Below are 25,953 nucleotides of genomic sequence, written 5' to 3'. Positions count from 1 at the left end.
GGCATTCATCAAGAGCTATGTCCTCAGATGATGTACTTCTGCTGATATAATTAATTTATCCCAGCTGAAGATCTCAAATTTACCACTCCAAAGTGCAAGTATGTGTGCAGTTATATATAAGCAGGCTAGCATTCTGTGTATTGCTCGGCCTAGCTGTGGCTGATGTTGGTATAGGATGCTCCAGTAGAAGTTTGGACGTAGAGATGGATTAACATTGTCCATTGACAGATTTTTTAACCTTACCTCCAGTGGTTGCCTTGCCAGTGGAGAAACAACGTTTGCTGGGGTTGCCATGCAACAGGATCTGAGATACTAAAGACCAGGAAAGTTTCCTAATGCCTACCTTTGTATTAATAATTTTTTCTGCATGTTTTGTATATATTGCCAATTTTTTCTGAGTAAGTAGGCATATGCCTGCAAAACAGAGATGAGAACGTACCTTAATGAGCCTGCTCCAATGAACATGCAAGATAGATATCGGCAAACAAGCAGAAAGAGAGCATGTAGTTTTTCATTCACTCGCAGCTGCTGGCATCTAGTACAGAAGCTTTGGCCAGACATGAAAGAGGGGGATGTCACGAGGTAGCAGGCTGCGTGGTGGTTATGTAAGGTCATTCATTGGTATGAAGACTAACAGGTGCATTATAGTTCTTGTTATGGGTTCCTCCCATAACGATCACAGCCTTGGAGGAATTCAGTAACCTTCTTTGTCTGCAAGGCTTATGCTTCAGTACATCTGTGGCTTGAGCGTTGGGCGAAAGTTACTGATTGACCGTACAGCTCAGATGGAAGACAATGCATGACTTATTGGGTCCTGCTGTTGAGTGTTGAGGTTTGCATACTAGTACTCAGAAGGGGAGCAACAGAGATCCCGTAGATAGATACAGGCAGCCATTAACGAAGATACTAGGAAGTGGTTAAAAAAAATATCCTACCTTACTCTAGATTATAGGGCCTTGGAGTTTTATTTTCACTGATGTCTGGTGTAATTTACTTTCTCTTGAGACGCAGGTAGAATTTCTGAGATAATTTACATTTGAAAAATTGTAGTGGGCTGACAGATGAGAAATAATGGCCTATTTTTGCATTTGTTATTATATTCAGTATCCTGATGTACCACAAAAAAAATTAGTTCACGCATTTATTATTGGATTTCATCTGCATGATGGTGTCTTGAGTCAAAAGTATCTCATTATGCTGATGGATTCATTTTTCCCTCGCTTTTATTTTATATATTTATTATTATTTTTTTTTGCTTTCTCTTTTTTTTCCAAAACAGGAAGAGAAAATCCATTCAGGACAAACTCTTCTTCATGTAAGTGTTATTTATGCTGATTTACAAAGTTACAGAAGGATTAAAAAATTATTAGGATGTTCAAATACTAAACACTTACCATCTGTTCATAGAAACCAAGTAAAGAGCATATAAAAAACAACTGTGATTGCACAATAATGCTCTACTGTTATTTACATCTATCTAAGCAGTTCTGTTGTGCACATCAATGCAGTATCCATTACAAAGTACTTTGCAGACATTGAGGGGTTCATTTGCACAACATGCCTGTGAAGCAGGTATGTATTATCATTTCACTTAAGAGATGAGGGGAAGCATAGTAATTAAGTGATTTGCCCCAGGCCAAAGATGAGTCAGTGTCAAAGCACACTCTAAAACTCAGGCTCCCTAGTTTCCAGTCCAATGCTAAGAATAAGCTTCTCTTTCTTGGATTCTTCTACAGAATCCAAGGTCTGTCTGTAAAGTTGTTTGTGTATGTTTGTGTGTGTGTGGCCTCAAATAGCAAAGAGATATTTCAGGCCTTTTCTACCTATGATGGTACCTACTAAAATACCTAAGAGTAAATCCCACCAACCATTGGTGAATATTGTTGCAAATGTTTTGTGAAGACATTTGCCTCCAGACTAAATGCTCAGTCTCAGAGAGGCCAATGAGCCTTATGTAGTACTCTGCATAGACCAAGTAAAGCTGCATGTCATGGAGTTCTGCAGTTCTGCACATCGCCTAGTGACTTGTTTTGCTTGCAGATCTTTGATTTTAAAACTCTTGGTAATAAAGTAAGCTCTGCTCAGTATCTCTTCCCCGGAAGTAAATGCCTCGATTAAAAATATTACTGCCTTAACTAGGAAAATGACTGCATTGTTCACAATGCAAGGCCCGCTTTGCCTAACTTGGAAGCATGCACTGTTGTCAAGCCGCATGGCAAACCCACGAGCATTGACATCAAGCCAGTTACTCATGCATCAACATTTTTCAGAAAATAACAACATATCTCTGAATTACAACGTTACATTATTCTTGCTAGCAACTGCTGGTTAATATACAGCAAAATGCTGTGTGGTAACAAATGGTTTTTGCTATTGTTGGGCTGAAATGTTAGTTCAGCTTTTAGATAAAGAGCAGCTTGCGCACTGAGCCCTTGTAGATCATCATTTCTATGGCTAGTACAGTAGTTGTGTAGACAACTGTGTTCTGCTGTTCATCTTTCCTATGCTACCCTTCATTTTCCATTTTAAATTAGAGGTGGGTTCAGGTATATTCAGCGATGAGGGCCTCTTTGAACCCAGCAGAATATAACTGCATGGGTTTAGATTATCTCTGTTGTTAATCCAAAATCCATAGATTTTATTTTATTCCAGTTGTTTTTCTGTCAGAAATGTCATAATAATTTTATTTTGTGTCTTTGAATTCATTATTGGTTGGTGTTACGGAAATCAGTAGGGCTACCAGTTAGTGATGAGTTGTTGTTTTTTCCAATGGAAAAGATGATATATAAAACTTACTTACAGCAATTAAAAAGAGTTGCCCCTCCCCATACAGATACGCTAAAAACTTAGACTAGAGTAGAGCTTGTACCTTTCAGGTGGTACATTGCCACTTTTAAAAGACAACAGCGACAGAAAAATTGAAGGTGTCATCTTGTTAGCCCATTTCTCATCATCACAGGCCTCCCTACTGTACAAATTCAGACCTCTTGAAAAGAGGACAAAGAACACGCATCTCCCCAGATTTTTAAAGAGGAAGCACCGTGGTAAGAAAAAATATCTTTAAATAAAGAGGATTCAAAGAGAGGAGGAGGAAAAAATACATGATGGTGTGATGACCTTGAGTTGCAGCCTAGAATCTGGAGCCCATTGGAATGCAGATTTAAAGCTCTCTCTCTTAATTTTGACACCATAAATGGATAATTGAAAGCTCCATAACTGCAATGTTTACTTTAAAATGGATCAGGAATATAAATTTATGGCCGGTGGGCCATATATACATTACAGCCTTCCACCACCTGCCGTAGGCAAGCTGCCAAAGGCAAGCTTTAAGCAACAGAGCCTCTTTCCTGGTTCTGTGTGTGAAGTATTCTCTCTCAGATTTGACGTCTACATCTCTGCCTGTCTGTAATTGCTATATGTGTGCCTCGGTGCATTGGCTCCCTTTGGCTTCTTCAACAGTATGAATTTCCAAAAGAGAGAGAAACTCCAGGGATGTGAATAGAAAGACTATTGTCAAGTGCCGGGATGGTGAGACTTGCGGATAGAAACCTCTCCCAGGCATTGTGAACTTTCAGAATGGTGTAAATTCCCATGGATATGAATTCTCAGATCGGGATTAATCCCTGTGGATTGTGAATGATCAAAATGAGACTCTTCGGTAAAGTTAAACTTTCAGAACTTAAGACCCCCCCCTCAGAATGTGAACTTTCCAAAGGATATAAAAAGCTCAGGGATTTTGAACCTCAAGTGGTTCATCCCTCAAATATAAGTACATTCTCAGAAGTTCCTTCGTCAGGAATGGGTCTCCAGACACAGGAAATATATGAAGGGTCACGTGGCAGGAAGTGGCCATTTTGCAAAAGGACTCTTTGTGACAATAACCAGGCATTTGTATTATAATGATAAGAAAGGGACCATCTTATTCTTGTCACTTTGCGACAAATACTACCACGATTCATTACTTTCCATCAGTGCATCATCCTATGGAGGAATCACCACTGCCTATCCACATTGAGGAGGGGACAGAAGTCCCGATTGGTGAGTGCAGTTGGGACGGGTATATGTAAGGGGGGGGTTATGATGGTATATGGATGTATATGACTCACTTTTGTGTGTACCCATTTGTCACTGAATATTCTAGGAAGTATTACCAATGCTTTTTTAAAAATAATAATAATAAAAATCTAGTGTATTCTAGTGTTTATGTTACATGGCCAGTATTGGTTCTTGACTGATCCACAGAGAAGATACTGCAGGCACAGTGGTTTAGTAAGCTTCCATCATACATTGTCCAAGTAGTATCTCTTAACACAGACTTGGAACAGCCACCAATAAGTGTTAAAAATAAGGGTAGTTAAACTCTATGCCCTTTCAGCGTTTGGCCTCAGTACTGAGCTTCCCAGAACTGTGCCAACTGGAACTGCCATTTTCTGCAATGTAGACACTGCCCCATCAGGAACCCAACAAACTCATTTTGCATTAGTCGCTGAGCAGTCAGCAGTGTCACAACTTTGTCGTTATTATCCTCAGTCGGATTTCATTTGAGGCCAAATGCTCTATATCCCAAACCCATGAGCTACCATGTTATGGATGTTTTTGGGATGACTAAAGAAAGGACATGAAAAGACCTCTGTGGGTTTTAGAGGGCTATGTTAACATCCCTTCCCCTAGCCTCTTATTTAACCTATTTTTCAATGTCTTTGGCCGCTGTGCCTTGGCCACCTCCTTTAGGAGTATGGCATTGTCTACATGCAGTGCTTTTAAAAACCTTTTCTTATTCTCCAATCTCAATTTTTCCATCCTTAATTTCAAGCCGGTTGCCCCCTCTCCTGCCATCTTTGAGGTGGAATAATAATTTTGCTTCACATGTATTAACTTCAAGGTATTTATAGTTGGATCATGGCCTATAGAGTCTTCTCATTTCCAGATGACATTAATTTTAGTTCCCTTCAACACTCCTTGGATCATTTTTACTTCTCTTACTTGTATTTCCTGTAATTTTTCTATATTCATTGTAATTCATGGAGACCAGAACAGCACATGATTCTCACTACAGTTGGCCTAGCATGGCATTGCACTTTAGATTTCTATGAGCCCCTTATACACACATCCAAAAACAATACTGGCTTTTGTTCCCCCACTCCCATTTCTTTCAGCATCATCACACTGAGAATCTGTATTTCATGCCTGCAAACACGCTTAGGTCTTTCTCAGATTCACTGCTTTGCAGCTAGGTGCCGCCCCGTTTGTCTATGCTATTTATTTCCTCTCCCTAGAAGTAGGACTTTGCGCTTATTGGTAGCAAACCTCATCTTGTTGCATGCAGCCTTCCCATTTCACTAGGGCTTGATTTAAGATAGCCTGTCTTTGCGCTTAATTTTAATGCACTCAGATTTATCCTATCTTTCATAATGCAGTCATTACTGGTTTACTATCCATAGTTCAAAGGATTGAGATACTTAACATTTCATATTTAGATATACCTACAATGCATTTCCTCTGCCTCTTATTTCAAACCCTATTCCTGGCCCCGTCGTTCTTGTCTACATACCTACCCTTACTTTGCTTTGTTAGTTAAAAATATACAAACTGGTATGTTTAGCATTCTTCTTTTCTTCATGTTGTATTTTTTTCCTGTATAATTACCATATTGTTGCTATACGCCTTACACACATGGTAAGTGGTAACTCTTCATATGGCAGAGATAATCATTCCTCAATTCTATTGAGGGTCTACTCAGTGGAACAACTGAATGATGACAGCCCACTCTGATAGAGCCATTTAATCTGAGCATTTCATATATATTTGGTGTTTTCATCACATCTCTTCCGTTGCCCTGAGGAAGTATGGACTGCTGGGATGGTGGCATCTGAGCCAAGACTGAAATTTAAAAAGTTTGATGCATGACACAAACCAGCCAAACAAAAAAAAAACTGTGAGTGAAAGATTTTCATATGATGTTTGCTCAGTGCTGTCATGCAGTGCATTTCCTCGATGGTGCACTGAGTTGCAGTAGTAGCTATGAAACTTTCTGCTGGATCTGGACCTGGACCTGGATCGTGCCAGAACAGAGGTGATCATAAAACATTTTAATATTTGTCTGTATTGTCAACATAACAGCCTGTAGTAAGGAGGAAACAGCGGGAGTGGGAGGAGGATGGGGGGGTGGGACGACAAACATCAGTGATATCTGAAGAGTTGTAAAATTGGATATTTGAATACCCAAAGAATTGGATCTGGGGTTTTTGACTCATAACTTATTGTGCTGTGGTGTTATACCTACATCTGGGTCCAGATACTAATCCCACCCTCCTTTCAAAGGTGCTGGAGTGATTCAGATTGAGGCTCGCATGTGAGAAAAATAACTTAGTAATTGATCATATACACATGTATATATGCACATATATATACACTGTAGTCATGTGGTTGTTAAAACAATCGATTGGAGTATCCAGTTATTTTTAAAGTCATTTTGAGAATAATGTTATTTGCTAGTCTGGAATCTTATTTAAATTACACTTTAAAATTACACTGTTTAATGTGTCCCAAACCTGAGTGATGATACCAAGTCACTTTGCAAGTCACATAATTTGATGCAAAGGAAATGCAAAAGTAATCAGTTGGTTCCTTTTTTCAGAAGCAAAATTTAACAAACTGGTTATTTAAAGTCAATAAAAAGGAACATAAATCTACAACAATTACAAATAATGCAGCATAATGATACAGAAATACAGTGGGAGCCAACCTCTTTGGTAGGCATGCCAGAAATTAGCCCTGCACCTTTCTGGAGTGCCAGTCAGATCCCCTCTCACTGCCTGATCTGTTGCTCTGTTTTCTGCACCCTAACCTGTGCTCCCTGTCTGATTTTTCCGCTGTGCTTCATGCTTCCAACCCTGTGCTCCCTGCCCAATCTGCTGCTCTGCTTTCTGCTCTTTGCCTTCTCTGCCACTCTTCTTCCTGTCCCCTTCCTCATCTACTGTATTCCACACACAAAGGCTACCCATCCCTCACGGTGGCATACATGCCATGGCCACTTCAGCAGTAATAACACATTATCAGGACCAAACTCTGTGTCCTCAGTGGCATGCTATATAGGGCCTCTGAGTTGAGGAAAGGGAGGTTATTAATACAGAGTGTTTTCATCTTGATGAGAGATGTTGGCATTTTTGCATAGCTGAATTAAAAACTTTTGATCAAGAAAATGTCTGGTTCTACTCTTTCTTGATAAGCTTTTGAACTCTTTTTTTTTAATACATTCAAGGGAAAGGCAGCTGAGCTAAGTGTGGACAATCATGTTAAATAAAGGCACTAGATGGAAAAGTAGTAACTAAGAAACATCAAAGGGAGGTGGTTTTACATAGCAGTACAACAGAAAGTAAAGACTAATGGTAAAAGGAGCACATCCTGGCAGCCTTTGTTCAAGCATACACACCAGCTGACTTCTGTTCTTGCCACACAATCAGTTTAGTAAGCTCAGGGTAAAACAAAACAGAATTGATTGTTATTTGTTCTTATTTATAATAAGGCCATGCCCAAATGCCTGAGTCTGCATTTGGGGGTCTGTTATCCTAGACAAGCAAATAACAGCCACAGAAGATGGCACAGTCTCCTGAAGAGAGATTGCAATAATTAATTGTCATGATTGCAGTAAGGTTATTGGAGCTGTGCAGGGCTGGGGAACACCACTGGGGCCATCACTCTCCCATGCACTTGAAGAGCCATAGGGCTGTAGGAGAAGGTGTTTAGTTATATTTCCACACTACATTTATGATGTTAATGCTCTAGAAGTTGTCAGAATTCCCTTCCAGAGAAACTCAAATTGAGCACGCAGCTCCCTGTTCATGTTCACCTGTGAATCTTGATTTCGGTGGCACTGCTATCGTTTTACCTTTGTGTGAGGGAGATGAGTCAGGTCCTCGGTTTCCATTATAAACACAGGGCCCATCTTATAACCCAGACTTATGGATTACTTCTCCCATTGGTCCACATTCAGATTTCAGTGGCACAATTATAGAGCTGACGTTACTGCTGTTTTTAGTGGACTCATTCCAAATATTAACTTCTGTCATTTAGGCCCTTCTTACACGGGATAGAAATACTTTTTTAGGTTTTTTTCTGTTTACTTACCTAAAAACGATAGAAGCTTCTGCCTAGACACAAAGTAACACACTTCAGTTGCGTACACAAGATTTTAAAGCAGAATTTTGCCCTAAACACATACATTTGTACCTGTTCTGTCTGACTATGCCGACAGGCATCTCTAGGCTCTTGTTAGCATTACGTTTGTCCCAGAGCTGTCTACCAGTGCTTATCAGGCAGAGCGGGTGTAGAGATACATCATCTTCCCTCCTAAGTCTATGCCCTGTATTTCTACGCCAGGTTGTTTGGTTTCTGAAGGTAAGAGCACAACTTGTGTCACATGTTCTGAAGGATTAGCTCCTTCATGGTAATGCTGGCACATTGAGGGCTTGATCTTGCCATGTAGTAAAAGCCTTTTGCTAGAGGTGCACTGATTATATCGGCTGCCTATCAGATAGGCACCAATAAAAGGGGAAATGACATTATTGGCTACTAGCTATTTTCGGCTGTTGAAGCTGACAATATTTATCGATAATTATGCCTTCTGGCCAAGGCACTGGACATCTGGGTTCCCTGTCCCCTGCAGGACCGCAGCCCCCCAGATGCCTGGGTTCCCTTGGGAAACAGTGAGCAGCATTCTAGCCTGCAAGGGGTCCTGCTTGGGGCTGCCTGGAGTGAGACTTGGGGGGTACCATGTGCATGTGCACAGCTGCACGCATGCACATGGCCAGGAGCACAGCCAGGCAGCATGGAGAGCAGCTCCTTGCAGGTAAGTCTGTGGAGGAGAAGGGGCATGGGGGGTGCAGATTGAGGCCCCCATAGTGAGGGAGGGAGTGGGGTAGGGGCTGGGGGTGCTGCCCACCCAGGACAATTCATGGGACCTGGGGCCAGTGCAGGGTGTGGGACAGAGCCAGAGGCGGCTCATCCAGAGGGCGTGGTGGGGCAGCTCCCAGCCACAGTGCAATCCCCCGGGGAGGCATAGGAGGGGCATGTGCCCCATAGATTTGTGCATGGGGCAGATGTAGTCTGCTTTCTGAGTTTTGGGGCTCTCTGCTCTAGTGCCTTTCCCTTGGGAGCCCTGCACCAGCCGCCCACCCACCCGGCAGCAGTGGGGACGGCCAGTTGTGCCCCCTGCTGCCAGGCGGGCAGGGGGCATTTGACTGGTGTGGGGCTCCTGGGGCAAAGACAGTAGAGTGGAGAGCCCCAAGCCCGTAGCGGGCAGCCCGCATCCACCCTCTCCCCACTCAGCTCTTCTCTGCTTAAAGCACCCCTGCATTTTAAAATGGTGGAAGCAGCACTTGTACTAAAGCTTATTTGATGAACTTTAGTTCAAGCACCCCTGCTGCTAGGACTGATGCATGTAACTGCTGGAGTGCGCCAAAAAAAAGGTTTATTTATGTTAGTTAAATCAGTTATCTGATTGGCATCAGCTGATATGGTTGGTTAATAATTGGCTATCGGTATCAGCCAAGAAAATATTTATCAGTGCACCCCTACCTTTTGTACCGTGCCCTTGTGCCCTCTAAAGAAAATACTCTTGGCACCAGGCAAGATTGGGCTTGGTAGGCCTGCAGGCACCACTTACAAGTTAGTTATGTGTTTTGGCAACCCAGAAGTTGCCTTGATAGATTTCCACACAATGCAATATGTCCTGGGCATTTACGATGTTTCTCTGCCACTAGAAACAGATCTTCATACACATGATTATTTTCTGATTATCTATCTGGGAAATGAATTGAAAACTTAAAAAAAAAATCTCCAAATAATGGAACCATCCAAAATGGTTCTTTAAAACTATCCAAAATTGCATCGTGAGTTATATACCTGAACTAGCAATGTATGTCAGGTTACTGTGGCAAGGGAGTCATAGGGCACGTTACAATTAGCAGTAATGATCATGTAGCATGCTTTGTTATGTTCAGTAGTTTTGGGTTTTTTTTAAAGGAACATGTTCCTTTGTTTTGACAGTTAAGTGAATATAATCTGATACGGCACCACCGATGGCAGTTGCTTATTAATCTCAGAGCCCAGTCATTTGCTACATACCAGTTTAACTCCCTCTATAAATTTTGCTTTCCAATTCTTTGTTTTAAATGTATGGAACTTCTGATCATCAAGATTAGTTTTTCTTATAGTTTTAATTCCTCTTGGTTTTAACCTTCATCCCTCCTTTCCTCAACACCATTCCTCTGATGTTTTAAGAACTGATTCTCCATCCAGTTTTCTACCAATACATATTTACTCCAGTGAGATCCCCATCTCATTTACCGCTCAGTGGTAATATCTCTGAGGGCAGCTGTTATACTAATGTAAGATACTTCCTGTTCATGATCTAACTTGTCAGCTCCTTGGGGAAGACCCCTCAGATGAAATTTTGGACCCAATGAAATCAGGAGTTTTGGCTACTGAGGCCACCAATGCCAGAATTTCCATTCAGGTTTCCCTAAATCTCAGTGAAATGCCATGTGAAACAGCACACAAGTTGTTAATACTTGAGCCATTTCAAACAGAAACACTTCCCTCCCCGTTGATTCTAAATCCCCATTTCATATTAGTCAATACTTGAATAGTTTTTAAGAGAGTCACAGGACACTTGACCTTTACTTACACACTGACTTCCTCGGTCTTTGCAGCTATGCAGTGCTTTCCGGGGGCGTAGGGGCCACCAGAGGTAGTTAATACTGCACAGAACAACTGCTTCTCAGCTCGTCTCCAGTTTAGCAGTCCTACGCTAGACAACCTTGGCTATGCAGAAAATCTTTAAGCTTCAAGATGCAGCATGTCACAGGCCAGCTAAGTTGCACCCTAACAGACAACTGTCTTCATTAGAGTGGCTTTATTTTAACCTATCCCAAAAGGGATGAAAACTGTTTTCCATGTTATTTCAGATAGTTTCAAAGGCGTTCAAAGATAGTTTCACCCCAAAGTAACCTGTAAAAAAAAAACTTCAATTACAAACAAAACAGGAAGAAGTTGCTTGCTCTTCCCAGCCAAGCCTACCCAGAAAATTTGATTCCTTCCAGGTCTCTCCTTTATCTGTAAGAAGGGTATGGTTTATATATGCTCTTTATTTCCCATCATGCCTTGTCAGAAGCAAAGCTTTCAGATAGGGCTGCCAGAATAGTCTTCCCCAGATTTTAAAGAACTTGTCCTTTGTGTTTGAAGGAAGGTCCCTAAAACTAGGGTCAGCGGGATGGCCTTTTGGCCATGGAGCTTGTACGGTTTCTATGCAATCACTACTTTCCCCTCAGTGATAGCATCTCCCTTCCCTGTCATACAGAGGTGATGCCTCCCTCTCTCTCATAGGAAGATGTGCAAGGTGAATGTGGAAAAGCCTGTTGCTCTCCTGTTTCCCTGAAGTTCAGGGTCTCTTCTGCCCCATTTATTCCCACTTTGCCACTCACTACAGTGCATGGTGAAGGGAGCATTGGCTACCTCAACTACAAATTATAAATGGAGCTAAATACATGGAACAGACACATGCAAAGGAGGAATAGAAAGAATTGTAGCTGAATTTGAACCACTTCTAATGTTCTGTCTGCATCAGGCCATCAGAAGATCACCTAGACCTTGTACATATACCACCATTTTTTTAAACTATAATTTTTACATTTAGCCTGTTAGAAATTATCTTGCATGCTACCATTTGCTTTACATGTACCATATTTCTATGACAATCTCAGCTCAATTTCACATACACATTTTATATTATGGGACTGCAAGTATTTCCCACCTGTGCATCCCTTTACCCCAAGTCAGTAAAACAACAAAAGAAGCCCAGGATGAAAACAGTATTTGGGTGTTAAATTCAGACTTAGTGTAACCCCCCACCCCAATTTAGGTAAGATTGCACTAGGACTGAATCTGGTCCCAGCTGTTCTGTTTTATGAACTGTATCTTGGTAAACTGGAAATAGTGGTTGATGGGGACAGGTGAAATTTAGAGAGCTGGGTTAGGACTATAAAAGCAGTATAACCACTAAAACTATCAGCTGATGTCTGTCAGAAATTATTGAAAAGATAAAAAATGAGGGAAAATGCTTGTGTTGCTCATGTTTTGTCTAGTTGTACCTGGACATACATTCACCTACAAAAACCAACAGAAGAACAACCAACATGTGCAATAGCTGAGTAGCACCAGTGTTAACAGACCACTGCTGTTCTCCGCATCTCAGCCATTTCTGTCCTCCTCACTGTTGCAGGCTCCCTCCAAAGTCACTGAAGCCAAGGTGAACTTCAGCGGGGCCTTTGTCTGAGTACAAAGCATAGGATCAGGCTCTTTGTTTGCACATGCGGCATGCGTTCCACTTCACGATGTGGCATGCTGAAGTGGTTTATCTATTCAGGGTCCCTCGAGAAGTGACATATTTGTTTTGTGCACTATTTCATTTTCATATCTCTCCACACAAAAAACAACAGTTCAACTTTTGAGAGCTGATGGGAAAGCTTATGTGGCTAAGCAGAACTGAAGATATACTTATGGTTTAAAAATTAACTGAAATCATGTGATATTTAAGAGACCTGGATGGCTCCTGGGATTAGTAATGAGATACGGAGACTTTCACCTCCAATTTGGGTTTAAATCAGGTCAGTTTTGATCAAAAGTAACATCTGGTAGATAGCTGCTCAGCAGCTAGCATGAAATGTGTTAATGATGTCCCCTTAAAGCTGACCTTCTTGAAGGGAGACTCGGCAGAAAAATGCAAGGAGCGTTGGGCCAGGAAGACTGAAGCATGCTTGTCCTACTGGAAGCAATCTCTTCTGTGTTATGGTGGATGCACAGTGATGGCGGCAGAGAAATGCAGGGGAAGCTGATGCTGAACAAGGCTATTCTTTACCCATTCAGTGCTTAAACAAAGGATTTCAGGAACCAGGCTGTCAAGCCAGCACCTTTCACCAGCTGCATGCAAACAGCAAGAGAGAGAGAACATGATATTATCTCACGGCTTTGTTAAAAGCTGAGCAAATTACACAGAGTGTCACCATCTCTGCTGGCTTATTTAGCTAATTTATCACTTCTCTTTTTGGCATATCCTCTGTAGAAACTCCCTGGTCTCTATTTTACTTTGCATGTCAGAACGACTGTGAGAATTCATTTCCTGTGTGAAACTTGAGAAATGTGTCCAGTTTCTGTTCATTTTTTTTTCTTGAAGCAAATAAAACATGAACAAACATTAACAAAAATCCCAAATCTAAAACACGTAGAAAATCCTTTTTTGTTCAAGACTTGTGACCAGAACTTTTCTTATATAAAGCAGCCTGGAAACATCAGAGACAAGAATCTATTCTTATCGCACCAGCACCGCGGGCATGTGTCATTTTAGAAGTCTATGACCAATTCCTCGCCCTCATACTTTTCTGGCTCACAGTTTCCTGAACAAGCATGGCTGACAAAAAAGAGAAATCCACATTTAATATCAACATTGCTCTTGGTCATTAGGTTAAAGGACCATGGACTCCACCTGCAGTGCTGTGTTTTCAGTGCCACAGGGCTCCAGCACGTCCCACCGCTAACACAGCTTGGGGCATTCCTACAGCAGCACTTTCCCGACTGTATGTCAGCAATGCCTTTATCAGTGCAATCTGGGAAAGTCTGGGTGTGCAGATGCTGTGTTGGCGGGATTCCCCACCAGGGTCAAAGAAGGACGGCCTATCAGCTGATTGTGCTGGAGCATGATTTTTTAACCTGGACTTCGGGATGTCTTCCTTCACAGAGAGGTTCATAGTTAGCCCTGTTAGTCTGAGGTCAAGCAGAAGGCAGGGCAGATTTGCACTTTCTAGATTTGCCACAGAGGCAAGACCTTCAAGAGAACTAGCTTAGCCAGGTACACAGACAGAATTAAAGGGACCAGCTTCCATATCCGAGGCTCCATGTTAGAAACTGGTTACAGTCTGATGTTTATGTTGCAGTACACAACACTTAAATTATGTCCTCTGTATAACACTGAAAGGGGATGGATAGATAGCATAGAAACCTGGTGACATCTGACTACCCTAAGGTATCCTAACCTTGTTTGAAGATACAAAGTCCGCGTGACATCCCTCTGGTTAAAAAGCTAGGCAAATTTGCAGTGTAGATAGATCCAATGATTTTGTGTATGTGATGCTGAAGCATCTCAATAGCTGCTCTTCTGCTTATTAAAATGTGTATTTATAAGGACAGCTGAATGCTCCTGATCTTTCCTTTTTCATCTTGCATATGGCCACTAGCATCAAATGTCATTGATGTGCAGCAAGAGCAGCCAAAAGATATGAATAGAGTTTAGTGACTGAATGTGTATTTTCCCCCAAACCATTTATTCTGATGCATTTCTTTCATTTGCTTGTTTAGAAGATACTATAAGAAACCTTTTTGACTAAGCTATGAATAAAGAACATGCATAAATGTAGAACTAAATTTAAGATGTACTGCAAAAGTATTGATGGGCAGAATGATTTATTCCCAAGAAAAATAAAATCAGCTTTAAAAATAATGAATTTGTGCCACTCGTTGTACATCTGCTTTGCTAAATGCTTAGTTGGTTGTTTAATTCTGTACTCTGAAGCACCACACAGTTTGTAATTCTGGCCCTGCAGTAAATTTTGGCATTTAATGGTAGCACATATTCTATAAGCTATGTGGATGCAGTACATAGATTCTTAATCCTGTACAAAAAATTAAATAGTCACAGCCTAAAACACGGTGAATACTTAGGTTCAGAACCCCTTCCTGTTTTAAGAGGTTATATGGGTGCAGGGTCAATTAACTTTTCTACTTCATCTATGGAAAAAAACATTGCTGGTGGTTTATCAGAGGTTGTAGACACAGCTACTGCTCACTAATGGACTATAATTTAATTGTACAATAAACCCTTGGAAGTGAAAAAAAGAGCACAAAGAATTTGCTGGGTTTAGTAGGAAGCTGGGTAATTACAGCATGCAAACAAATGAGTCAGAGGAGGAAAAGAAATAATTTTAAGACACAAGGTTCAAAGAGCCCTCTTTACTGAAACCCACATCATTTGGGAATCTCACCATTTTGCTATACAAATGACATCCCCCCCATACAGCTCATGGACCCAGGCAAGGACCCTTTCTCAAAAAGATCAGTACCTACAGAGTTATGCTGCATTGCGGATTAATGCCTTGCATCACAATGGGTGATCCAGTACAGCTGCAGGAGAGTAGCAGGGAAAGCAGGAGGAGGCTGCTGTTCCCCTTGAGCTTTTGATAATCTTTAGGTTTTAGCTAGCACACTTGGGGGGCATCAAATTAGCTGAGCAGTTGGCTTGATATGAACAAAAGCAACCTTTCAGCTGGATGTTCCCTTCCACATTTACCACTAGCACGTTAGGGTTCTTCTTACCTCTGTTCTTCCACAAACACGTACCACCCTTGCTTTGCTGCCTTCCTTCACCTGGAGCCTTGTGTGGAAGCAGCTCAGGGAATCGGCAAGGATGGTGGTGGAACAAGCCCAGCAGCAGGAGAAGACAATGGCTGAGATTTAGGTATAGGAGCATAGCAAATTAGGCCTGGAAGGCACCTCCTGAAGTCATCTAGGCCATCCTCCTGCTCAAGGCAGGGTCATCCTCCCTGACTAAGCCATCCCAGTCAAGTGTCTATCTAACTTGGTCTTGAAAATTTCCAAGGTTGGAGGCTCTGGCTTTCCACAACTGTGGCTTTGTAAGGCAAAGGAACAGCGGTCATCCCCCACCAGGCAGGGAAATGTGCCCTGCATGTGTGTGTGCCAGTGGGAGGATTTTCCTGGCTCTTGGCTGGGGCCGGAGAGTGAGGTGGGCTAAGCAGTGACTGGTGTGCTGGGACAATACTCCAGGCAGGAGACATCCGTTACCCTTCCCCAAGGCTTGCACGAATGGCTACAGTGCAGCTAAACAGGCCTCTTCGGCTGCACACTCCCTCCTCCTTCCTGGACAATAGTTTTCACAGAAAGCATGACCTTTTGCTTTAGTCCCAGGACTTGGACTCTGATGCTGCTCCCATTAAAATGAACATATTTTGGTGGTGATTTCAATGGGACTTAAATAGGTCTCCCCACATGGGAATCCTTACTGAGCTTTGGTGGTATATCCCTTTGGTGGTATATCAAGACACCTCCCTTCCTTTCCTCAAGTCTTTATCAAAAGATAACCTTTGACTGCAAAGCATTCGGCTTTTTAGGCTTTCTGTTTAATAACAATGCTGCATTAAAATACAATCCATTTTATTCTCTTTTGCAGTATGGAGAGACTTCAAGTTTCTTTCCACACCCTTATCCTCCCATTATAAAAACCAAACATTTCCCATGTGCAAAGGGTTTTTTTTTTAAATTTTCTCCTATTCAGCTAATCATAGGGGTTTTAGTTGTGACTGCTTTATTCTTTCAAATAATAGGCACAATAAAACAAGAACGTTACGTGATTGCTGTGTTCCTCAACAGCTCTGCGCTGAGACACAGTACCTATTTACAGCCTTTGAAGAATATGAACATACATAAGAAGGGCATCTGGAAAAATAGATGTTTTTTCTCCAGTACACAATTGATTGAAGAGAAATAACATCAAGCCTTGGGCTTCTCTTTTGTAGTACATCTCAGTTAAATAAAGGGATATCCGTTGCTTCCAATGCTTTCTGTAGCAATCCTTCAAGGTGTCTTTTCCATAGAAGGAAAAGAAAAAGACAGCATGTAATACTGAAAATGGTACAAAAGTTGTGAAAGGAGGGTTCATAGAAAAACAGAAAAGGTGGGGGGGGATTCAAAGAAGAAGAATTAAGAGAATAATTGATTGCTCGATAATAGATGGATATTTATTCAGAAAGAAAGGAAATGAAGGGGGAAAGATCAAAAGAATCTATAAAACATTAAAAAGGAAAGTAAGGAAGAAGAGATGAATGAGTGCTTAATAATAAGTTTTAATAATATCAAGAGAGACTGTAAGTTAATGAAAAGGTTATTACTTTGGAAAGACATCAGATATAAGTTAAGGACATGAAGTCAGGTATACAGTAGACGTTTGCACGCGCCTTTAACTCAGAGAAAGAAATGGATCAGGATTATTTTTTCCCCACAGATTGGAAAGATCTGTAAGGAAGACAGAACTTTTATCAATGCATTAAATGTTTTACTGCTGTAGTGACTAGGCCAACAACTCTGCTCCATGCAGGGAGGAAATCTGTCAAGACTAAGAGTTAAAAGTTTTAGTTTGGAGTGATTCTGGGAAATGAACCAAATGTAATCAGGTTTTATCTGACCCTGCTGCTGTTAAAATCAATAGATGCTTTTCCGTTGCCCTAAATCAGAGCAAGAACTGGCTCTTGGAGAGGCATCACAATACTGTCCATTTTGATTAGAAAGACATGAGGGGGAAAGAGGCACAGGGACAGCTGCTCTCTAGGAAAGGACAGTTTTGAGAGAATACGAAATTTCACTGGAAATTCTGTTGGTTTCTAAGATGAATAGAGAACAAACAGCAGACAAAGACAAGGAATGGCAAATGTTACACTTGGCCAGGGCACCATGTCTACATAGGAGTATAAAACGAATTATAATGGAATAAACAGAAGGCTTTCAAAAGGTAACAGACTGTGACAAAGAGGAGCACTGAGATACCCGGAGGCCATAAATGCAGGGAAGTTCATAGGAGAAGAACCTGTAGAATAAAATTAACCACAGAATGTGACCTGCAGAGACAAGTCCAGCCGGCAGGAAAATGAGTGGTGCAGACTGGTCTTTCTTCAGGCAAAATTCCCATGGAAATCCGTGAGAATCTTGAGTCTTGGGTAATTCAACCTTTTTTTTGGACTTAACAGAAGAATAGGAGAGTGTCAAGCAGCTGAGGCAATTTCAGGGTCAGTGTCCAAACATGAAGCTCTCAGGGTCCAAAGCTAGTCTCTATTCAGTTTGTATCCAGTCCTATAATGGATATAACATAAGCTGACTTAGTGCACATACCTTTAGAACAGGGGTGGGCAAAATGCAGCCCACGGGGCCCCTAAAAATTAAGAAACTTAATATTTATCTGCCCCTGGCTGCCTGTTGTGTGGCCCTCGATGGCTTGCCAAAACCCAGTAAGTGGACCTCCATCCAAAATAATTGCCCGCCCTTGCTTTAGAACAAGGTTTCTGCTCTGGGAAGGGAAGAATTAGCCAGTATGCCAATTGCAAGGTACCATCGTTTCAAAATAGCCATAATCTAGCCACCACTTACATTTCTGCAGATATAATATCCTACATATTATAAAGAGAGGTTTTGCTTACTATTGGTTTTTAGAGTATCTTTTAGTCTTTTTAAAGATCAGTTCCTAACTTTTTAAAGGGATATCTGAGAGAGGGACTTAACATTCAGGAGATCAAGTTCTGATTGAACTTTTTAGTCTTTAAAGGCACACATAATTAAGTGTGGACTTTAGTATGTACTGTACATGTATGTACGTACTATGGTATGTACACAGTAGCCTATTAGGACAACAAAACTTGACTGGCATATATGCATCAGGCTATTTGCACACACTGGTTTTGAAGATTTGGCTCTTAAAGGTTACTGGACCAAGAACAAATATGACCTTATGGCGCTTACTGAAAATGATATTGTATTGGTCTCCTTTGTCTGGGAGACCAAGAGTTGTGGAACAGGTCATTATTTTTATTAAGAGCAGAAATTAAGTGACTGTCAATGTGTATGGACACCCTTAAACTGTCTGGCATTAGCTATGTGAGTGGCCAGTGTTTTTGGCATTCTCCGAGTGTAAAGAGCTAGCCAGCAGTGGGAGAGCAGCAACTGAGTTTGAGTTAATGGCACAGCAAGAGATTCTGAGGTTGCCATTTTGTGCACCTGATTGAGAGAGAGGATTTGGGAGTGCGGCGGTTCATGGTTCTTCTTGTAGTCCAGAGCTGTGTTGCAGAGGTGAAGCACTCACATTGTGAGCATTACAGACCAATTATTCTCGGAGCCTGAGGGAAGAATGCAAATTGCCACATATTGCTGCTTTAATATATACTTCTACACCACACCAGCATTAATCCAGATTAATTATGTAGTCTTCAGTTAAATTAATTTGGATTCACACCTATGGGCATGTCTACAGCAATGTCGTGATGCACTACGTTACCATGTGGCACGCTACAATGATGTAGCAATCACGTGTCTACACGATTGCCAACTACATCGCTGTAGCAGCGCACTCCAGCGAAGTGGCAAAAATTAACTATGCACTGTGTGCACGGCATAGTAACCATCTGTGCTGCACTTCCAAGAAGTACTAACTATCTGTACTGCACTTCCAAGAAGTACTAACCATCCGTACTGCACTTCCAAGAAGAAGTACTAAAGCACGGTGCTCTAGCAGTGTTGCTATATGGCGACATGTAGACATGCCCTATGTGTACCAGAACAGAATTTGACCCAGCCAAAATGAGATTCTTTCCTGCCTCCCCCATCCCCAACTAAGTTTCTAGCGATTTTGCTGTATGTGGTGAACACCCAGTCTGAAAATAGAAGGTTTGGCTACTACTCATTGTTTATCCATCTTCATTTCAGCAGAGCAAGCCAGAGCTACCTGGAACTATCCCAGGCTTCCTGGGGGGGGCTGCTGTTGAAGGCAGACATGTGTCTCCTGGAAAGCAGATTTGTGTCTCCTAGGAGGCAGATGTGTGCCTCTGAACTGGATCACTCATTTTGGACTCCATGATTTTAGGAGTATTTTCTTACAGTGCTTTTCCCTTTGGGGGAATTAGCAGGGGCAGTATCTGAGATCTGACTCCCTCTAAGTGATACTATAAAAATAACCTATTATTCTCTTTTTCTGACCTGGGCGGCGACAAAGTATTGTTTTAGTGTCTCCATCAGACCATGAGATTGTTATCCCTCCAGAGTCCTTTTAACCTCACCCAGTGGGACATAACTGAAGGAAACGAAACTTTGACCTATTAATGATAAAGACAATGCCTTTCACTAAACAAACTTGGTTCTCTTGGCTTTTTCCTTCCAAGAAGAATTGCTTCCACACCCACCCTTACAGCCTTTGTATGCTTTTTCTGTACTTGGAAGTGGATGACTGGCCTACAGTGGTTGTTGGTAGCTAGGGGATAAAGTCCCACATTCCTTCAGCGTGACATGGGCTAGGATGACAGTTCCAAGCAAGAGCTTAGTGTTGGTTTCTGGGGCGCTGACATATAGCATATTCCTTCTAGCCATAACCTTCATGGATAATAAAGACTTTCTCTATGCCAAATAAGAGATTCTGAGTAAACACAAAGCACTAAAATAAGGAACATAATCGAAGATCTAGAACTACGCACTGTACAAATCTCAAGCATTTTGTACCGCAACACTGTGAAGCTGGCAAAATGCTGATAATCCTGATGACCCAAACCCTGAGGTCTTTCTTCGGCAAAACTCCCAGTGGTGGACTAAAAACTGAGCATTGGCCTAAAGAGTTGTCCCTCCTAGAGAGCCGAAAGCTTAAGATGCATCATCATGGTCTAAGCTGAAGACCTAAAGCTCAAGACCAAAATTTTCAAAAATATCCACTAGTTATGGATATCTCAAGACAAATTCGTGTCTGTTAGAAAATGCAGTCCCATTCAGTTACAAAACTTGAATAGGAAAAGACCGCATTTCGGACTTACGCTGTCGATCTGTATTTCCCTACTGGCTTTGTCATCTTTTTGGATTCATAATTCTAAACATCTAATAAAATTCAATCTGTTCTAAGCGTTGGGTGGTCACCTATCCGATAGGCAGCATTTACAACAAGCAGTGTACTGAAGAGGCTTGCACGGTTTCAGTGGGATTAAGTTGTGCTTTCACTGATGTAAATCAGAAGCCCTGGAGATTAGATTAGCTATTCAAGCTAGTTTAAAAAAAAAGATAACTTTGCATAGGACCATATAGCTAGAACTAAATGGGATTTAGGTGCCTAAATCCCACCTAAGTTTCAGTTTTGATATCTGAGTCCAAGACTGAGAGTCTGGTAGCCTGTCTCTAAAAGTGGCTAGCATGGCATGCTTCAAAGGATGGGAGGAAAACACTCATGATGGACTACCCCTAGCCACCATCTTGTTAGTCTTTTTATCCTTCCCTGCACTCCCTCTACTGTTCATTCTTGTGAATTGCAGGTACTCATCTCAGTGCTTTCTCAGCAGCCTGAGCTGTATGCCTACCTTTCCCCTAATGCGGGAGAGCGTCACGCTGAATGCCAAACGGAAAGTTGAATGTTCTTTCTTTGATCCTAAACTAGTAAGAAGTCGTTGATGTAGATGGCTGTCTAACAAGAAAGAACATTTGCCTTTTACGGGTCTAAGCCAGTGGGGCTAACGCATCTGTCATGGTTTGTCCCTGATTTGTCTGGCTTAGACGTGGTTATAGGGAAAAGGTTTTTATCTGTACAAGTACCCTGATGCATATCTGCCTCAGAATCTTGCTCAGATTAAAACTTCCTGCAGAACAAATGTCAAACCAGGTTTCAGATCACTGCCACAAGCTAAATCGGTTTACAGATCAGAAAGCAGCAAGTACTGGACTTGCAGCTATCAGCTGGGATGATCTGAAGCACAGCTTTTATGACTGTGCACACATAATGTGCAAGTAGGCAGTGGTTGTGACCAAGAATAAATTTGCTGGTTTGCATGGGTCTGATGAAAAATTTATATGCTTTCAGCATCATGCCACTCTGTCAAATGACAGTCCAGATTGATTTGAAGTAAGTTAAGTTATATCGAGAAGGAACTTGCCTCAATGTCTGACTCTGGGTTTACTATAACAATACATATCATAAATTGTTGCATTAAGAACTCCTGGTTCCTGTATGTAAAAGAATGTAACGCCTTGTTATGTTTAATGTCTTGTGCATTAAAATGAACTGGCCCACTATGGTTTAATTTACTCTTGGTTTTGCATCAGGTGAATTATGCTATCGGATAAAAAGTTAATGGAAATATGAAGGTCTATTTATTTGCTTTTCTTGATTCCAAGTAAAAGTGGTTTAACAGCAAAAATAGAATAAACTGAGAAAGTTGCTTCAGATACTATGGTCTGATTTGGAAAAATGATTTCCTAGTCTGGCTTCTGTAGAGTTCTTAGTTTCTCGAAGCTGGAGAGAGACAGGTGCCTAGCTGTGTTAGTGAGAAGTCAGGCAGAAGGCAGGACAGGGTAGCTGGCACCTTAGGGACTATCAGATGCATCTGATGAAGTAGGCTGTCGCCTATGAAAGCTCATGCCTCTTTGAATCACTTAGTCTCCTAGATACTGTGTAGTACTTTAACTACAGCCACAGTATTGTACAGTGTAAGCTGTGGGAAAGACTAGGGAACTGGGAGAGAAAGAATTGGAAGTTACCTCAATGATTATTGGACATCTCAGCAGAAGGTATCATTGCCCTATATATATAATTCTTTTGGACCAAGTTGAAATTGCTCTTTGAAAAGCGTGAAAGGGAATCGGACATGGATGTATCACCGAGTGAGCAGAAACAACCTGAGGCTCCCTGCCCATTGTAGCAGGCATAATCCCTTAATACAGGGTTGGGCAAAATACAGTCCATGGACCGGATACAACCTGCCACTTGATTGTATCTGCCCCATGGCTGCCCCCACAGTACTCTGCGAGGGACCAAGTCCTGCCTGCTCCGAGCCAAGGCAGCCTGAGCCGCGCTCCCACCCACATCCGTCCCACACCTACCAGTGGCCCCAGCCTCGGTCCCAGCCAGCATGCAGCTTCCTGGCAGGTCTGTTCCCACTGCTGCTGCAGCGATCTGGATACTGCTCAGCTCCCCCTGCCTCCAGTGGCTCCTCCTCCTCTTCCCCCTGCTGTGCTGCTCCAGGCAGCAGGTAGCATGGGGAGGTGGCGGCTGCCTTGGGGATGCCTGCCCAGCCAGCTGGGGGGGAAGCTACAGGCAGGCAGTTCCTGTGCCAGCTTGCAGGGCTCCAGATCCATCTCTTGGCTGACTTCTACCCACTTGGCCAACTGGTGTGGTGAGCAGCTACCTGCAGGCGGCCAAGCTGGAGCTGGAGCCCTGTGCACTGGGGCTGCAGCTTTTTCCCCCACCTGGCTGGGCACGTGGTGCCTGGCATGTGTCATCACAGGCGCCACTGCTTCCCTGCGCTACCTGCTGCCTGGGGCAGCACAGCAGGGACAGTAGGAGGAGGAGGCACTGGAGGACAGGAGGAGCCAAGCAATACCTGGGTTGGAGCAGCCCTGCCAGGATGCTGTGTGCTATCCGGGGCCAGGGCTGGGGCAGTGCCATCACTGGGCATAGGATGGGTGTGGGTGGGAGCAGGTAGGACTCAGCCCCGTGCAGAACGAGGAGGCAGCCGCGGGTCAGATGTGGGGGGTGGATGGCACCTGCACCTAAACCATACCGCCTGGGTGAGCTGTGCTGCTTGTGCCTCCTGCCCCGCTCCCTCCATTCCCTTCCATCCTCCCACTCCTGGCCAGCTCCCAGGACCTAGCGTGCGGGCAACACCCCAACCTACACCCCCCCACCCATGCACACCACACTCCGCAACACCCACCCCACACACATCTCACCTCCCCATACACACCCTCTGTGCACCCACCCTTACCTCCCCACACACACAATATACAAGAGTAAGACTTTGTTTTGCACTATTATGTAATCACCTCTATGTATACTACTAAAAAAAAACTTAAATCAGGACAAAAACGATTTTTTGAAATAAAATTAAAACACATTATTGATGTTTGAATTTTGGTATATGATTTTTTTTTATCTATAAGTTGTTATAGTGATATCTTCTGAAAGATTTTATGTATGCAGCCCTTGACAGCTCACCAAAATTCCTTCAGTGGCCTGGCAGCTAAAATAATTGCCCACCCCTGCTTTAATGAGCACTGAGGCTCAGTGATATCACTTGCTGATGCAACATGTATTCTCTAAACGTAAGAGCCTGAGGCTAGCAGGTGAATAAGAACACCAAGCCTTTGACACCCCTTAAATTTGGCCAGACACACCAACCAGGAGCAGAGAGGTGCAAATGCCCACGTATGCAGTCCCTCATTTTTCAGGGGCCCAACCCAGGGCTCAGTGATATTAGTGGGAATCTTTGCATTTACTTCACTGGGTGTTGGATCAGGTCTGCAAAGTGTTAGCATTGTATTTGGATTTGCACAGATACGTGTGCAAGAGAAAAAGGGAAAGGCTTTTTCACATGTTTTAGTTCCCTGTTGGAGCTGTGCAGGACTGTCCAGAGTTTGGATATAGCTCAGTTAAGAATTTGGGTCTATCCATATCTCTCCTAGTCCAAGAAGCTTGATGAAAGGTGACCTAAGGAATCTAATATGGTTAAGCAGGTCTTGCACTGCTAGAGTGTTACTGGTAAAAGCTGCTTTCTAAACCCCTGGCATTTTTTTTCTCTTTTTAGAGATCAGAGGTATGGCTACAAAGGAGAAGCTTCAGTGCTTGAAAGATTTCCACAAGGACATCCTCAAACCTTCCCCTGGCAAGAGCCCAGGGACACGTCCTGAGGATGAAGCAGAGGGAAAGCCGCCCCAGCGGGAGAAGTGGGCGAGTAAGATTGACTTTCTGCTCTCTGTGGCTGGGGGATTCATTGGTTTAGGCAACGTCTGGCGGTTTCCGTATCTCTGCTATAAAAATGGCGGAGGTAAGTATCTCTCTAGCTCCTTCGGATTTTATCTCTCTGTCTGTCTGTCAATCCATCTATCACTATTCCCCATGTCACAGTGAAATGTAAGTGCTTCCCCTGTAGTTAAAAATAAATAAATAAAATAAGCATAAAAAATTCCTTCCTACTTCCCTAACTGTAGGAGAAGCTGCTTATGATTAGTTTATAGTTTATATTCAAGGTTTGTTGCAGAAAATAACACTCTTAAATTGTACAACTATTGAATGTTGAACTTATTTTACTGGTACTACACTTGGACCTCATTTGTAACTTGGAAAATACATAAATCACACCACTGATACAGACTGGTGCACTGAGCCATGCCAGTATAAATCCAGAATGAATCAGATTAGCAGAGCAACCAATGTATATTGGTGCAGCTAAAACACAGACTTTGGCTGAATAGTTCTGGTGTGTGTTAAAATAAAAATAGTAGCGTGGGTTAAATGAAACAAAAGTGCATATGATTCTCATTGCACTTTAGAAAAGCCATGAAAGCATCCTTTTGCTTTCACTTTCTAACCAGTCAATTTTTGATCGTGAGCAATAATACTAGAAAAGTAGAAATACTATATGCTGATGCAAAGGTGTTGAGTTTGTTTCCTTGTTATGTATATTTACTGTTGTGGTGTTTTTCCATTTGAATATCACCATTCTCTTAATCTTTATCATATACCATTGTGTTTTCTCCATAGGTGCATTTCTTATACCTTATTTTATTTTCCTGTTTGGGGGAGGTCTTCCTGTATTTTTCCTGGAAGTGGCACTAGGACAGTATACCTCTGAAGGGGGAATTACGTGCTGGGAGAAGATCTGCCCTATTTTCACTGGTCAGTACCTTTCTCTTGTGTCATGACATGGACACAGTAACCACATGCTAGAGCGGGGTGGAAAGTTTGTGATTTGCTTTGATAAATGTATTGCTTGGAAATTAATTGCTTAGAAATTAATCAGTAAATTCTGATTTCATGCCAAGTCCTGCAAAATACTAAGTCTTTCTCCATTCTTGTTGCTTAACATTGTGGTCCCATTTCATCAAAGCACTTAAACATAGGCTTAAAATTAACTGCATTGTGACGCAGGGCATGCATTCATCTGCTTTGCTGAATAAGGCTGGGATTACACATGCCCTTAAGGTTAAGCATGTTCTTAACTACTTTGCTGAATCAAGACCTAATACTTTAACAAGGAAAGTTACCTCTTTGCAAAGGGCCAGCACAAGGCATATATATCAACTTACATCCTCAGATATTAGAGT

The 25,953-nt window shown here is 42.2% G+C and overlaps 1 protein-coding gene across 2 annotated transcripts in view; it reads left to right on the top strand.

Annotated features, from left to right (window-relative positions):
• Window positions 1-1,273: 1,273 nt before the first annotated feature.
• The window catches only part of SLC6A6 (solute carrier family 6 member 6), a 73,807-nt gene continuing 49,127 nt past the window's right edge, over window positions 1,274-25,953 (top strand). The window contains exons 1-4 of one of the 2 annotated variants that reach the window (XM_019504908.1): window positions 1,274-1,315; window positions 3,973-4,038; window positions 24,435-24,674; window positions 25,391-25,525. In XM_019504908.1, coding sequence (XP_019360453.1) covers window positions 3,984-4,038; window positions 24,435-24,674; window positions 25,391-25,525 — 430 coding nt within the window. In that variant the 5' untranslated portion in view covers window positions 1,274-1,315; window positions 3,973-3,983. Of the gene's footprint in view, window positions 1,316-1,335; window positions 4,039-24,434; window positions 24,675-25,390; window positions 25,526-25,953 lie in introns of those variants that run through there. The other variant, XM_019504909.1, reaches the window with a different exon arrangement.

The sequence above is a fragment of the Gavialis gangeticus genome, unplaced genomic scaffold (genome assembly GCF_001723915.1).
Source record: "Gavialis gangeticus isolate Ggan-Ray unplaced genomic scaffold, GavGan_comp1, whole genome shotgun sequence".
NCBI classification, from domain to species: domain Eukaryota; kingdom Metazoa; phylum Chordata; order Crocodylia; family Gavialidae; genus Gavialis; species Gavialis gangeticus.
Note: the sequence above shows the minus strand (reverse complement) of the source record. Positions and strands in the feature narration are given on the sequence as shown.